Source organism: Mustela erminea, chromosome X, assembly GCF_009829155.1.
Source record: "Mustela erminea isolate mMusErm1 chromosome X, mMusErm1.Pri, whole genome shotgun sequence".
Classification (NCBI taxonomy): domain Eukaryota; kingdom Metazoa; phylum Chordata; class Mammalia; order Carnivora; family Mustelidae; genus Mustela; species Mustela erminea.
In genome coordinates this window covers 61,962,867-61,977,147 of record NC_045635.1, presented here as the reverse complement: position 1 = coordinate 61,977,147, position 14,281 = coordinate 61,962,867, and the positions used below count along the sequence as shown (strand labels likewise).

The following is a 14,281-nucleotide window of genomic DNA, read 5'->3' as shown; positions in this document are numbered from 1 at the left end:
TCTGGTACTATAAAGGTTTTTTGTTTTGTTTTGTTTTCTTTTGTTTTGTTTTTCTGAATTGGCTATGGGTGACAGTAACAGATTGCTAGGGGTCAGAGTAGAGAGATAATAGTAATAGATGATTCCTAGGTTATTGGAGAACTCTAACTAGAAAGACATCTTACCTATTCTTGGGCCCAACCTCTCTCCTTTTCTGATGTCTCCACCTTATCCCCTATCCTTTCCTTTGTTTTTAGATAGTCATTCCTGGTCCCATGTAAAATTAAAGGAGTATAAGAAAAATTCTTCTGATGGGAGGGGGGTGCATGACCTTGTAAGTATATGGCATTGGTTTCCTGAGTGATTTTGTGGAGTTATTGAATTTTCCTTTCCTGTATTGAATTTGACTTCTGTAGCAGTCAAAACTACATATTTTTATAAATAGTTTAACTCATCTTAAAGTGTCTCTCTTTACAAATAAGTAGCTACACAAAGAGATAACTTGTGGAGTGCACTTACTTGAGAATGTCTAGGCCCTCTGACCTTTGGTAATGACAGGTCTGGTTGTAAAAAGGTCCAAGCATCTATCAGCCTATCAGTTTAACAGTAACTGCTGAACTCTACTACAAACATGTCTGCAAAAGGAGTTTGTTGAAGATGGGGTAAGATCTGAAACAGTAGTCTTACCACTTGTTAGGGGTTGCTTAGCAGCTATGAATTTAATAGGAACAAGCCCAGACTTGAGTGGGAAGTTACACTTGTCTTCATGAAGTGATCAAAGATGGGTTCATTTTTACTAAGCCTTGGACCTGTGGACCAGGAGGATTTTTTTCTTTGATAAAAGAAATCCCAGTTGCACCAATATCTGGAAAACCTATCCTGGAGGTTGACAAAGCTAGGAGAATAATTGGAAAGTAAAATCAGAATACAGAAAAAAATATTTGAACCAATCTAAGATTTACGACACTGAAAGATACCTGCTATGCCAAGTATGCTCTTACCTCTCCTAAACTCTAAGTGCCTTGGCTGTAGAGCTTGTGTTTCTCATTTTGGTTTTCCTCATGGCATAGTCTAACATATAAAACAAGTATTTAGGGACACCTGGGTGGCTCAGTTGGTTAAAGCCTCTGCCTTCAGCTCAGGTCATGATCTCAGGGTCCTAGGATCGAGTCCCACATCGGGCTCCTTGCTCAGCGGGGAGCCTGCTTCTCTCCCTGCCTGCCACTCTGCCTGCTTGTGCATGCTCGCTCGCTCTCTCTCTCTCTCTCTCTCTCTCTGACACATAAATAAATAAATAAATAAATAAATAAATAAAATCTTTTTAAAAAGTATTTAATAATTGCAGAAGTAGTTAATGTATGTTCACATTCTTGTGACACTTCCAGCCTTCCAACCAGCTGTTTATACTGATCTCTATATAGCCAGGAGGGGTAAGGAAGTAGGGCACTCAACTAAGCCCGAGATGCTCAGATTTTCATCAGTGTTGAACTTCGCTGTTCTTCTTATTCTTCACTGCTTAGACTAAAAGACAGGTGCCCCTCTTCAAGTTCATATGTTGAGAAAGCCTTGGGCCTATTTCTGAAATTAAAAAAGAAGGCCAGGGGGTGCCTGGGTGGTTCAGTGTGTTAAGCCTCTGCCTTCGGCTCAGGTCATGATCTCAGGGTCCTGGGATTGAACCCCGCATCAGGCTCTCTGCTCAGCGGGGAGACTGCTTTCCCCCTCCCTCTCTCTCTGCCTGCCTCTCTGCTTACTTGTGATCTCTGTCTGTCAAATAAAAAAATAAAATCCTGGGGCACATGGGTGGCTCAGTGGGTTAAAGCCTCTGCCTTCAGCTCAGGTCATGTTCCCAGGGTCCTGGGATCAAGCCCCACATCGGCTTCTCTGCTCAGCAGGGAGCCTGCTTCCTCTTCTCTCTCTTTGCCTGCCTCTCCGTCTACTTGTGATCTCTGTCTGTCAAATAAATAAAATTTAAAAAATCAATAAAATATATTTAAAAAAAAATAAAATCCTTTTAAAGAAAAGAAAATAAGGTCAGGGCATGTATTGCATGGAGCACTGGGTGTGGTGCATAAACAATGAATCTTGGAACGCTGAAAAAATAAAATAAATTTTTTTTTAAATGTAAAGCCATTAAAAAAAGAAGAAGAAGAAGGCCAGGGATTTAATGAATAATGAAACCAAGGCACCCTTTATCTGTAGCAGCTAGCTCAGCATCCCCTGGGAAGATTCTAATAGGACTAAGATTGATTCAAAATTCCTGGGCTGGGTTAACAGTATCACTTTTGCTCAAGGGATGATTTGGATTTGTTTATGTGTTGTTTTCAGTTTACTTTATAGATGATTCTTGTCTACTTACCTAAAAATAGCTGACATATCAGAAGATGAGTAAATATATTTGTAATTCTGTAGGGATTCAAAATATATTAATTAATTTGATGTTTATTTCTTTATATTCTTATTTTCTGCTTTCTTACTATGAAGTAAGAGATAAGTCCAAGACTATAGAAGAAAACTACTGTGATCACTTGGGACTTCTTCAAAAATTTTTACTTGTCATGGTATCCCTGGTCCCTCAATCTCCCATTCAAACTTTCAAGTAGCATTTTAACTAGGCATTATCAAATGGTTAAATTTATTTAGTATTTTCAGATCAAATGAACTCCCAGCTCCTCTTGTCTTCCACTGGTCCAGTATGCAACATCCTGCTTCCACAATAGAAGAAGGCACTATGATTCTTGAGTGTACATGAACATTCTGTGAGTGTGTGAATGGGAGAAAGATGGTGTTTGGACTGGTACACCTCAGGCTGACAACACTGAGCTCTAGAAGCCAGAGGCTAAAAGTGCAGTGCCTCCTTTCCAGGTGGATTTGGAGCTTGACCTTTTCCCCACACCCTTTGACTCCCCCCTTGTGATAAGCAAGGACATTTCTCCTATTTTTGACAGCATTTCCTCCAATAAAGACAAAAAGTTAGTAGTGCTTTAATTAGTGGTTATTTTTCTTTATAAATTCTATTTCTCCTGATGTGTAACATGGTGCCATAGGGAATATTTCCAAGGATATGTATGTATTACTAATTCACTGTGTGACTCTGGGCAAGTAGTTTCCCCTTACTGGGACTTGGAGTTTGGGATTGGACTATCTTCTAAGATCCTTCTAACCCTGTGTTTTAATGATTATGTTTTTTTTTTATTATGTTCAGTTAGCCAACATATAATGCATCATTAGTTTTTGATGTAGTGTTTAATGATTCATTAGTTATCTATAACACTTAGGGCTCATCACAACACATGCACTCCTTAATACCCCTCATCCAGTTACCCCATTCCCCACCCCCTCCCTTTTATAACTATCAGTTTGTTCCCCAGAGTCCAGTCTCTCATGGTTTATCTCCCCCTTTGATTTCTTCCTATTCAGTTTTCCCTCCCTTCTCCTGTGGTCCTCCATGCTATTCTTTATGCTCCACATATGAGTGAAACCATATGATAATAGTCTTTCTCTGCTTGACTTATTTCACTTAGCCTAATCCTCTTCAGTCCCACCCATGTTGATGTAAATGGTGGGTATTCACCCTTTCTGATGGCTGAATAATATTCCATTGTATATATGACTTCAGTGATTATATTTCTGAGAAGAATTTAATAGTATTTTGAAAATTCAATTAACAGTGTAAGGGTTCCACTTTCTCCACATCCTGTCCAACATTTGTTGTCTCTGGCCTTGTTCATTTTTGCCGTTCTAACTGATGTAAAATTGCATTTCAATGTGGTTTTGATTTGAATTTCCCTGATGGCTAATGATGTTAAACTTTTTTTGATGTGTCTGTTAGTCTTTTGTATGTCTTCTCTGGAAAGTGTCTGTTCATGTCTTCTGCCCATTTTTTGACTTGATTATTTGTTTTTTGGGTGTTGAGTTTGAGAAGTTCTTTATAGATCTGGGATACCAGCCCTTTATCTGTTATGTCATTTGCAAATATCTTCTCCCACTCCATGGGTTGTCTCTTTGTTTTGTTGACTGATTCCTTTGGTGTGCAAAAGCTTTTTGTCTTCTTTTTATTATTTAGTCACCATATAGTATATCATTAGTTTTTTTAAATTTATTTTTTATTTTCAGCATAATAGTATTCATTGTTTTTGTACCACACGCAGTGTGCCATGCAATCCATGCCCTCTATAATACCCACCACCTGGTACCCTGACCTCCCACCCCCCACCCCTTCAAAACCCTCAGATTGTTTTTCAGAGTCCATAGTCTTTCATGGTTCACCCCCCCTTCCAATTCCCCCCAACTCCCTTCTCCTCTCTAACTCCCCATGTCCTCCATGCTATTTGTTATGCTCCACATATAAGTGAAACCATATGATAATTGACTCTCTCTGCTTGACTTATTTCACTCAGCATAATCTCTTCCAGTCCCGTCCATGTTGCTACAAAAGTTGGGTATTCATCCTTTCTGATGGAGGCATAATACTCCATAGTGTATATGGACCACATCTTCCTTATCCATTCGTCCGTTGAAGGGCATCTTGGTTCTTTCCACAGTTTGGCGACCGTGGCCATTGCTGCTATAAACATTGGGGTACAGATGGCCCTTCTTTTCACGACATCTGTATCTTTGGGGTAAATACCGAGGAGTGCAATGGCAGGGTCATAGGGAAACAGTCAAGAAAACAAAGAGGCAACCCACAGAATGGGAGAAGATATTTGCAAATGACAGTACAGACAAAAGGTTGATATCCAGGATCTATAATGAACTCCTCAAACTCAACACACACAAAACAGACAATCAAATCAAAAAATGGGCAGAAGATATGGACAGACACTTCTCCAATAAAGACATACAAATGGCTATCAGACACATGAAAAAATGTTCATCATCACTAGCCCTCAGGGAGATTCAAATTAAAACTACATTGAGATATCACCTTACACCGGTTAGAATGGCCAAAATTAGCAAGACAGGAAACATGTGTTGGAGAGGATGTGGAGAAAAGGGAACCCTCTTCCACTGTTGGTGGGAATGCAAGTTGGTGCAGCCTCTTTGGAGAACAGTGTGGAGATTCCTCAAGAAATTAAAAATAGAACTTCCCTATGACCCTACATCATTAGTTTTTGATGTAGTGTTCCATGATTCTTTGTTTCTGTATAACACCTAGAGCTCCACGTGATCTGTGCCCTCCTTAATACCCGTTACCAGGCCCACCCATTCCCCACCCCCCTCACTTCTAAAACCCTCACCCCAAGATAAAGAAGCTTTTTATCTTGATGAAGTCCCAAAAGTACATTTTTGCTTTTGTTTCCCTTGCCTTTGGAGACACATCTTGAAAGAAGTTGCTGTGGTCAATGTCGAAGAAGTTACTGCCTATGTTCTCCTCTAGGATTTTGATAGATTCCTGTCTCACATTGAGGTCTTTCATCCTTTTAGAGTTTATCTTCGTGTATGGTGTAAGAGAATGGTCGAGTTTCATTCTTCTGTGTATAACTGTCCAATTTTCCCAGCTCAATTTATTGAAGAGACTTCCATTGACTATTTTTTCCTGCTTTGTTGAAGATTAGTTGTAGAGTTGAGGGTCCATATCTGGGCTCTCTATTCTGTTCCATTGATCTATGTGTCCATTTTTCTGTCAATACCACTGCTGTCTTGGTGATCACAGCTTTGTTAAATAGCATGAAATCAGGCAATGTGATACCTCCACCTTTGTTTACACTGCTGGTGGGAATGCAAGTTAGTACAGCCACTTTGGAAAGCAGTATGGAGGTTCCTCAAAAAGTTAAAAATAGAGCTACCTTATGACCCAGCAATTACACTACTAGATATTTACCTCAAAGATACAGATGTAGTGAAAAGAAGAAACACATGCACCCCAATGTTCACAGCAGCAATGTCCATAATAGCCAAACTGTGGAAGGAGCCGAGCTGTCCTTCAACAGACAAGTGGATAAAGAAAATGTGATCCATAAATACAATGGAATATTACTTAGCCATCAGAAAGGATGAATACCCACCATTTGCATTGACATGTGTGGAACTAGAGGGGATTACACTAAGTGAACTAAGTCAAGCAGAGAAAGACAATTATCATATAGTTTCAGTTATATGTGGAACATAAAGAATAGCATGGAAGACATTAGAAGGAAAGGAAATGAAGAGGGGAAATCAGAGATGGGGACAAACCATGAGAGACTCTGGAGTCTGGGAAACAATCAGAGGGTTTCAGAGGGGTGGGGGTGGGGGTTATGGGTTAACCCACAGATAGGTATTAAGGAGGGCACATATTGCAGTGAGGACTGGGTGTTATATGCAAACAATGAATCATGGAACACTACATCAAAAACTAATGATGTACTACATGGTGACTAACATAATATAAATAAGTAAATAAATTTAAAAATTTTTAAAATAATAAAATTCAGTTAACAGGATAGATGAGTAGTTAGAAAAGTGGTTAGAAACTGTATGATGAAACTCAAAGGACTACTCAGCCTACAGTTATTGCACTCAAGCATCAAATGTAACTCAATGCTGCCTGTCAGTGAAGGCACTTGGTGACTAGGACACAATCCTTGTATAAACCCATTCTAACAAAGTGCCAGGCTACAGTGTTATACTCCTTCTAAGGAATCACTATCTTTTTTTTTCATGTCATTTATTTATTTGAGAGACAGAATGAGAGAAAGAGAGCAGGAGGGGGTAGAGTCAGAAGGAGAAGCAGACTCCCCAGTGAGCAGGGAGCCTGATGTGGGGCTCGATCCTGGGACTCCAGGATCATGACCTGAGCTGAAAGCAGTTATTTAACCAACTGAGCCACTCAGGTGTCTAGAACTCACCACCTTGTACACACCAGTGGGTATATCAGGTTCGTGTCTCTGCACTTACTATGCCATTATACTGCCCATTTGGACCTGGGAGAAAGAAGAAACACAGTCCTTTGGGAAATACCCATTCTTTATCTGAAAAACAGTGATTGGTCTTATCTACCACTTATTCTTTGGACTTGAGAGAGAAAGTAAGCAGGAAAAGGCCTAAAAATAAAATTAACTTGCAAAGGCAAAGGTGCTCAGATGTGCCCGTGAAATGGAGCTACCTATGGTCTAAAAGTTTAGAAATTAAAACTAGTAAGGATGTTGGCTATTCCTGACTTGAGTGCATGAGTACCTCTGTTTATTTCTTTCTAACTCTACTTCAAGTCTTATTGAATATTGGGTTTTATGGCATTGGCATAGAGCTTTAACATAGACAATGCATTTTACATACTTTCTCAATGATTTATGGTCTTATGCACTTGTTCTTTTTGGAAATCTCTTTATAGTGATGTCCCAAAGGATGGTGCAGATAAGAACAATAGGTGAAGGGAGAAAAGAGAAGTCAGAGAAGAGACCCCCAAATGTGGAGCCTCTGTTCTAGGACAAAAATGCAGTCACTATAGCTACTGTGCAGGAGCCTGACAGCAAAGAAGCCCTCCCCCAGATTGGTGGCTGCCAAAAATGAAGGCATGTGGAATATACAGAGCCCTGTCACCACCACCAGCACCCTATTTGCTACCTCTGATAGGACTAGGGGTAGGAATGTACAAAAATCAGAGGAACACAGGAAGGGACATGAGATGGAAGACAGTAAAGAGTTCCCTCAGATATACATCATAGGCTCATCTCAGAATCATACAAAACTTAAGTCAGAACTCTTCTTTTTTTTTTTTTTTAAGATTTTATTTATTTATTTGACAGAGAGAAATCACAAGCAGGCGGAGAGGCAGGCAGAGAGAGAGGAAGGGAAGCAGGCTCCCTGCTGAGCAGAGAGCCCCATGTGGGACTCAATCCCAGGACCCTGAGATCATGACCCGAGCCGAAGGCAGCGGCTTAACCCACTGAGCCACCCAGGTGCCCCAAGTCAGAACTCTTCTTATGTGAGAATTTTTTTCTTGCACATGTAATTTTAATCTCAAATAAATAAATAAATTTTAATTTTTAAAAAGCTAGATGAGCCCTTAGATATAATCTAATTCAATTCCCTTAATGTATAGCTAATAATATTTAGTACCAGCGAGGGGAAGGAGTTTGCCTGAGGACACCCAACTAATAAGTGGTTGTACAACATACAACCCTCTGTAAGAGTTGTTTTGTGTATATCTTTTGAGTTTGGAATCTTTATAATGAAAGATGAAATAGATTTATACTATACTTTTGAGATATATAGTATTCTTTAGTTTAACTGTGATTATCTCTTTTTCGTCCATCTCTCACCCTTAATATTTTTAAACTTACATGGCTCCTCATTTAAGCATGTTTTCTGTACTTAAAAGCATCATACCTCCATATTTCTAACCTAGTATCTTGAAATCCTGGCAAGTTTAGAAAATGGAATTAGTTAAGCAGCATTATGGATAAAAATGTGTTCTCTGAACTATTGCTGATTCTGTCATCCATCATACTCACTGAAGTTAAATTGGGAAGTCAGACTAGACAGAGTTTGGCGAGGATAGCCTGCAAACCTTCTCTGGACCTGTTTGCTACAGCAATATCGTCTCCTTGTTCCATTTCAGTCCCTAACTAAACTTGTAGATTCCCCATCTACAACTTGCTGGTCAGTTTCCTCCTTTTCAGTATGACAGCTAAGACCCTTGACAGCTTCATTACCCATGTTGGACCTGATGATCGGACTTACTGCTTACATTATTTTATTCTCATGAAGATACTGGCATCTGTATTTCTGAGGCTATTCTGGCCTGAAATCCAACAATCTCTAATGCGCCTTTCACAAGTATATGTTAACTCCTTGATCTCTCCTTTCTCTGTATATGCTGACTCCTGCCCCCTCACCTCCCACATTTATTTTCCAAACACAACTCTACAATATAACTTAAATATAACATCTTCCCATTCTTATTTTCTCCTCCTTAATTCTAATTTTCTTGACTTCTTACACCTTAATATTGTCTCCTAACCTATTTCCCTACCTCTCTGATTCTCCTACTCTCACTGGTCCTAATGTCCTACTCAAAACATTCAGTGTCTTCCTGAATTAAGATTGAGGTGGCCTCCACAGTATAGCTCTTTTCAGTTATATCTTCTTGTGTATACCTAATATTTTAGCCAAATGCTTATTATTCACTGAATTTCCTCCCTTTTTTTTCTATGATTCAACATAAGTGTCTAATCAACTTTTACAGAGTACATACAATGTGCTAAGCACTGTGTATGAGCTGTGGAGGTGAAGGGGGCTAAGTCTATTGAGGGAATCAGATATAAAGAGGTCATGTTTATATAAGGTGATCAAGACAAAGATCAATGTTGTTTGGGAATGCAGAGAAGATACTAATTTTGTTTGGGTGGGGAGAATCAAGGAAGGTATCAAGAAAAAAATTGAGTAGGGAATAGAAAAGGGAGGTGAAAGGAAGGCTAGAAGGAGAAAGAATAGAAGGCATAGGGGAAGGGATGTGGGTAGGGGAAACATTCCAGGTAGAGAGAATATCAAGTGCAAGATACTTGGAAGCAAAAATAATCTATCATATTAAGGGGGGCAGAGATGGCTAGAATATTTGGAAATATAAGGAGAGGTAAAGAGAATGAAAGGAAAACATAACTTGAGAGCTTGAGGATTGATTGAAAGGGGTGTTATATTCAAGTCAAAACAGAAATATTTAAAGCAAGTTGTCAGACCTATTAATTCTGCAGCAGTTCTTTAGAGGATAAAGTAGAGTGGGTAGAGACTCATGGCATTTCATGAAGTTCCTTCAGTCTGGGAAGTCTTTCTTCTATACTTTCCCATCCTCACCTCCTGAAAGACCATCCATGAAGGTCCATCTCAAATGCTGTTGCTACTGGTAAGCTTTCCCTGATTACCCTCCTCTCTAGAAGTGGAAGAGTTCTCTCCATTTAGAACTCCTATAAAAAATTTTGCTTCTCTTTCAGTGTATTATACATTTATTAGAATTTGTTTATGGCTTTCTTCCCCCAATAGATGCTGAGAGCCTTGAGAACAAGGATGTAGTTTCATCCACCTGTCTTTTCCACTGCAGTGCCTGATACACTACCATTACCACAAAAGGTACCTAGTCAATTTGTTGAATTGATTTAAACTGATATCCTGAAGATCAGCACTACTCAAACCCCAAAGATTATCTTATCCCAGGTCCATAGGCAGAAACATGATTTACTTTCTTGCCTTGCTTTTTTTTTTTTTTTTCCCAAAAGTCAGGGACAGCACAAATGCCAGGGCAGGTCACTTGGACTCTGAGACCTGAGGCTTAAAGAACTTTAGAAAGGAACATAGCAGCTGACTGGGGCAGGATACATGAGACCACTTTCAGGCCCAACTGAGGGGAAGGAAAGTTAGGCAGGGTTGCTTTTCCAGTTTAATTGAACATTTCCTTGCTTCGAAATACCAGTCTCCATGCTAATGTTATTCCATTGCCATTACTCTGCATGATTTACCATGATCAGCAAAGCAAATTTTTGTACATAATTCCAAAAGTGCTAATCCATTTTAGCTCAAAATAGATTTTTAAAGCCCCACAAAATTTGTTGTTCCAAAATGTTGAACAATGGGGAAAAGCTAAAGCAAACCAAGAGCTGTTTGTATACTACTATACAAAAGTATAATCCCTCTCCCAAATCATTTTTATAAGCAGCCAGGTTATAAATAAATAAAAATATGGGAAAATATTTGATTTAAGTTGTCTCACAGCTGAGCTTTGAAAAGATATGGAAAATGACCATGGTTTAGCCTTTTAACTCTGCAGAACACAGGTCCAAATAATTGATAATCATTAAGTTTAGTATCTATAATAGTTTTCTCTTTCGAAGAAAATGTGAACCTACTAGAGCTAATCCTACAAGATAATTATAAGTATAAAATGAGATAACATCTGTAACCTAGCACCTGGTGGGTATTCATTCATTCTCTTACTCTCCCCTTTCCAACTCATGAAGCTCCCATACTCCTATCCGCGTCTTCTTTATTGCATGCCAAAGTGTATTTCTTCTAATCTCAACCCTTTATGATTCCCTTTAACTTAGAACCATAAATCCTGGGTACTTGATCAGTTTTCTATTAGAGGAAAATTATGTTCTTAGAAATATAATACCCCAGAGAAAACTTACAGTGGCACTAACATGTCCCCTGACATAGTGTTCTTGTCCTGTGTGACAAAATTGGATAATTATTGACACTTAAATATATTGCTCCTGCATATATTTTATGATATATTAATTTTACTAATAATTAATTAATAAATTAACTTGACTGAAGCAGCTGTCTTTATTTTATTACCTGAAAGAGGGTGAAAGTATAAATCAATAACATGTGAAAACTTATATTTCTACATCTTTGTTTTGGCCAGGGGTTGGAGGGGTAAGATTTATAGAGAAGGCATTTTGTGTTTTAAGAAAAAAACACTTGGTCTCTTGGTCAGGATACTTGAGTTTCTGTCATAGATCCCTATTATGTTATTTTGTGATTTTATTTTATATATTTTTTTCTGTGCCTTGGTCTTCCTGGTGATAAAAATAGTCTTCCTTGTAATTAGCCTTAGGCATAAGGGACAATAAAGCACTAAATGGTTGAAATCCACAAATAATTTGACCTTTATCAAGTCCTGCCAAAATGGAGTTAGTGAACGGGAGGTGTTAAAGAAGAGTAAAATGATACCTGAAGTTCAATTGAGTTTGTTTTTGTTTTATTTTGTTTTGTTTTGTTTTAGAGAGAGCATGCATGAGCAGGGTGGCACTGAGGGAGAGGGAGAGAGAGAATTTAAACGAGTTCCACACCCAGCATGGAACTGGATGCCGGGCTTCATCTCATGACCCTGAAATCATGACCTGACCTGAAATCAAGAGTTAGACACTTAACCGACTGAGCCACCCAGGCACCCTCCAATAGAGTTTTGTTTTTATTTTTTTTAATATTTTATTTATTTGATATATATAGAGAGAGAGCACAAGAAGGGGGAGCAGCAGGCAGAGGCAGAGGGAGATGGAGGCTTCCCTACTGAGCAAGGAACCAGATGCAGGGCTCAATCCCAAGACCCTGGGATAACACAAGCTGAAGGCAGACACGACTGAACCACCCAGAAGCCCCTACAACTGAGTTTCTTAAAAAGAAAGTTTCACAGAGGAATCCATGATACTAGTATGATTCCATCTGACCCATATGATTCTATCTGAAGCACAGGCTCAATCAACTGATCTGTTTATTCAGTTCCACCACAAATGAGTCCTTCTTGCCAAGGGATGGGGACTTTGGATTTGCTAGCCACTCCTCTCCACTTTTTTGAAATCCCCAGCCCTTCTTTTTGTGTAAATACAAGTAAGCATATCTTACTCCTTTCCCTGTGGTTTATTGGCTACTCTCAAGTCAGGTCTTGTATAAAATGAGAAGAAAGTTTGGCAATTCCAACATATAAATATTCCAGAAAACTCAGGACTATCTGACATTTTTAAAACTGTGGTTGCTTAATACAGACTTCTTATTTTACAGGTAGAGAAATAGGTAAAATATCATATAGATATGAATCATGTAAAATTCTGCTTACTGCTTCTTGTTTCATCAAATTTGTACCTACTATTCATGGTTTATTCATGTAATAGGATAAGTGAATATACGATTGAGATTTTTGTAATAGCTGCTTGGCCATCAGCAGTCTCTCCTTTTTTTTTTAAGATTTATTCATTTATTTGAGGGAGAGAGAGCATAGTGAGAGGGAAAGAGAGAATCCTCAAACAAATTTCCTGCTAAGTACAGTGGCCAACGTGTGGCTTGATCCCAGGACCCTGAAATCATGACCTGAGCCAAAATCAAGAGTTGAACACTTAACCAAGTGAGCCACCCAGGCACCCTGAAGCCTGTGTTTTTAATACAGGGATGGATATTTTGCTGAGAAGAAGGTCTAGGAAAAAGGGGGGCTATAATAAATAAAGATTTATATGTCTACCACATGTTGTGATGGCATGTGGTAGACAACTCCATTTCAGGTGGCCTTGTTTTCTATTCTTTTTCATATACTTACCACCCAGTAGGTGGGCAGGAGAAAAGGGGCTATAGATAGGTATTATATGCCCTAAAAGTACCAGGTGATGTAGGGACCTTTTCAGAAATTTCAGATTTTCTTTGTAGCAAAATTTTAAAATCCTGCTGGGCTCAGAGGAATATTTGTCAATAAAAGAGTTAAGGTCACGAAAGTTGAGAAACCGAGAAAGAAAGTCTCTACTTCTTTCCATCCTTAGCAGTCAAATTTTAAGACAGAGAAAGAAAAGCTGAGTGTGATGTATATGTGTGTGTATGTATGAATTGCCTTGTTTTTGAAGAGTTTTAGATCATCTGAAGTGGAAATGAGGCAAACAGAAATAAACCCAATCACTACATGCATACATTTGTTATCTCAGGTCACTCTGGACTTCATTTTGCATCCTTTCTAACTGGATGGACATGATTAGGTTAAATACATTCTTATCTGGAAGAAGGTGTAAGTTTGCCTGCTTTTTCAGATTTCCATTATGAGTAGTATGGTAGCCTAGAGAGGATAGAAGTACTTAGGATGTATGAATGAATTGTAAGTTTAAAATTGAAATAAGATAGAAACAGAGAGGGAGGAAAACCATAACATATTGTACAGTTAAGAGAAGAAACAGGGTGGATGGAGGGAGGTGGGTGGAAGATGGGCTAAGTGGGCAATGGGTGTTAAAGATGGCACTTGTTGGGTGTTACACGTATGTGATGAAACCCTAAATTCTACTCCTGAAACCAATACTACACTATATGTTAACTAATTTGAATTTAAATAAAATTTTAAAAACTGATTTATATAGTGGGTATAAACTATGAAACAAACAAACAAAAAAAAAAAAACAATAGAAACAAAGTCTGGAAATGTAAATTCCAGTGAGCCTTTTAAGACCTCTCTAACTGAAATAACTTTAAAACAGAGAAAAAATACATTAATGACTAACATTATATATTTAAAATGTGCAGGTTGAACAGCATTTGGACTTGGAATGAAACAATAAGAGGTTACATTCATGGATAACCAACAAGATAAGGCTGTTGTTGCCTCAGCCAATGGAGAAAACACTCTGATTAATGGGGTCAAAGAAAATGGTAAGAGAATTTAATTATAGTATATACTATTTCTCCTAGTAGTCCTTTGTTATTACTGTAGATTTTTAGTATCCACAAAACGGACACTTGGAGCAGGTTAAGTCTAGGTTGCCTCTGAGATTGATATTAATCCTAAATTTTATTCCACCAAATTTCTAACTGGGATAGAAGGGTCTGTAAGGGCTATCCAATCCAGACACTTTGCTCTTGC

General features: G+C 38.5%; 1 protein-coding gene across 5 annotated transcripts in view; it reads left to right on the top strand.

Moving 5' to 3' along the window:
• Nucleotides 1–14,281, top strand: part of NEXMIF (neurite extension and migration factor) — a 188,738-nt gene that overhangs the window by 163,209 nt on the left and 11,248 nt on the right. For 3 of the 5 annotated variants that reach the window (XM_032329589.1, XM_032329585.1, XM_032329587.1), the window contains 2 exons: nucleotides 9,937–10,023; nucleotides 13,945–14,070. In XM_032329589.1, coding sequence (XP_032185480.1) covers nucleotides 13,992–14,070 — 79 coding nt within the window. In that variant the 5' untranslated portion in view covers nucleotides 9,937–10,023; nucleotides 13,945–13,991. The remainder of the gene's footprint in view (nucleotides 1–9,936; nucleotides 10,024–13,944; nucleotides 14,071–14,281) is intronic. The other 2 variants (XM_032329586.1, XM_032329588.1) reach the window with 1 other exon arrangement.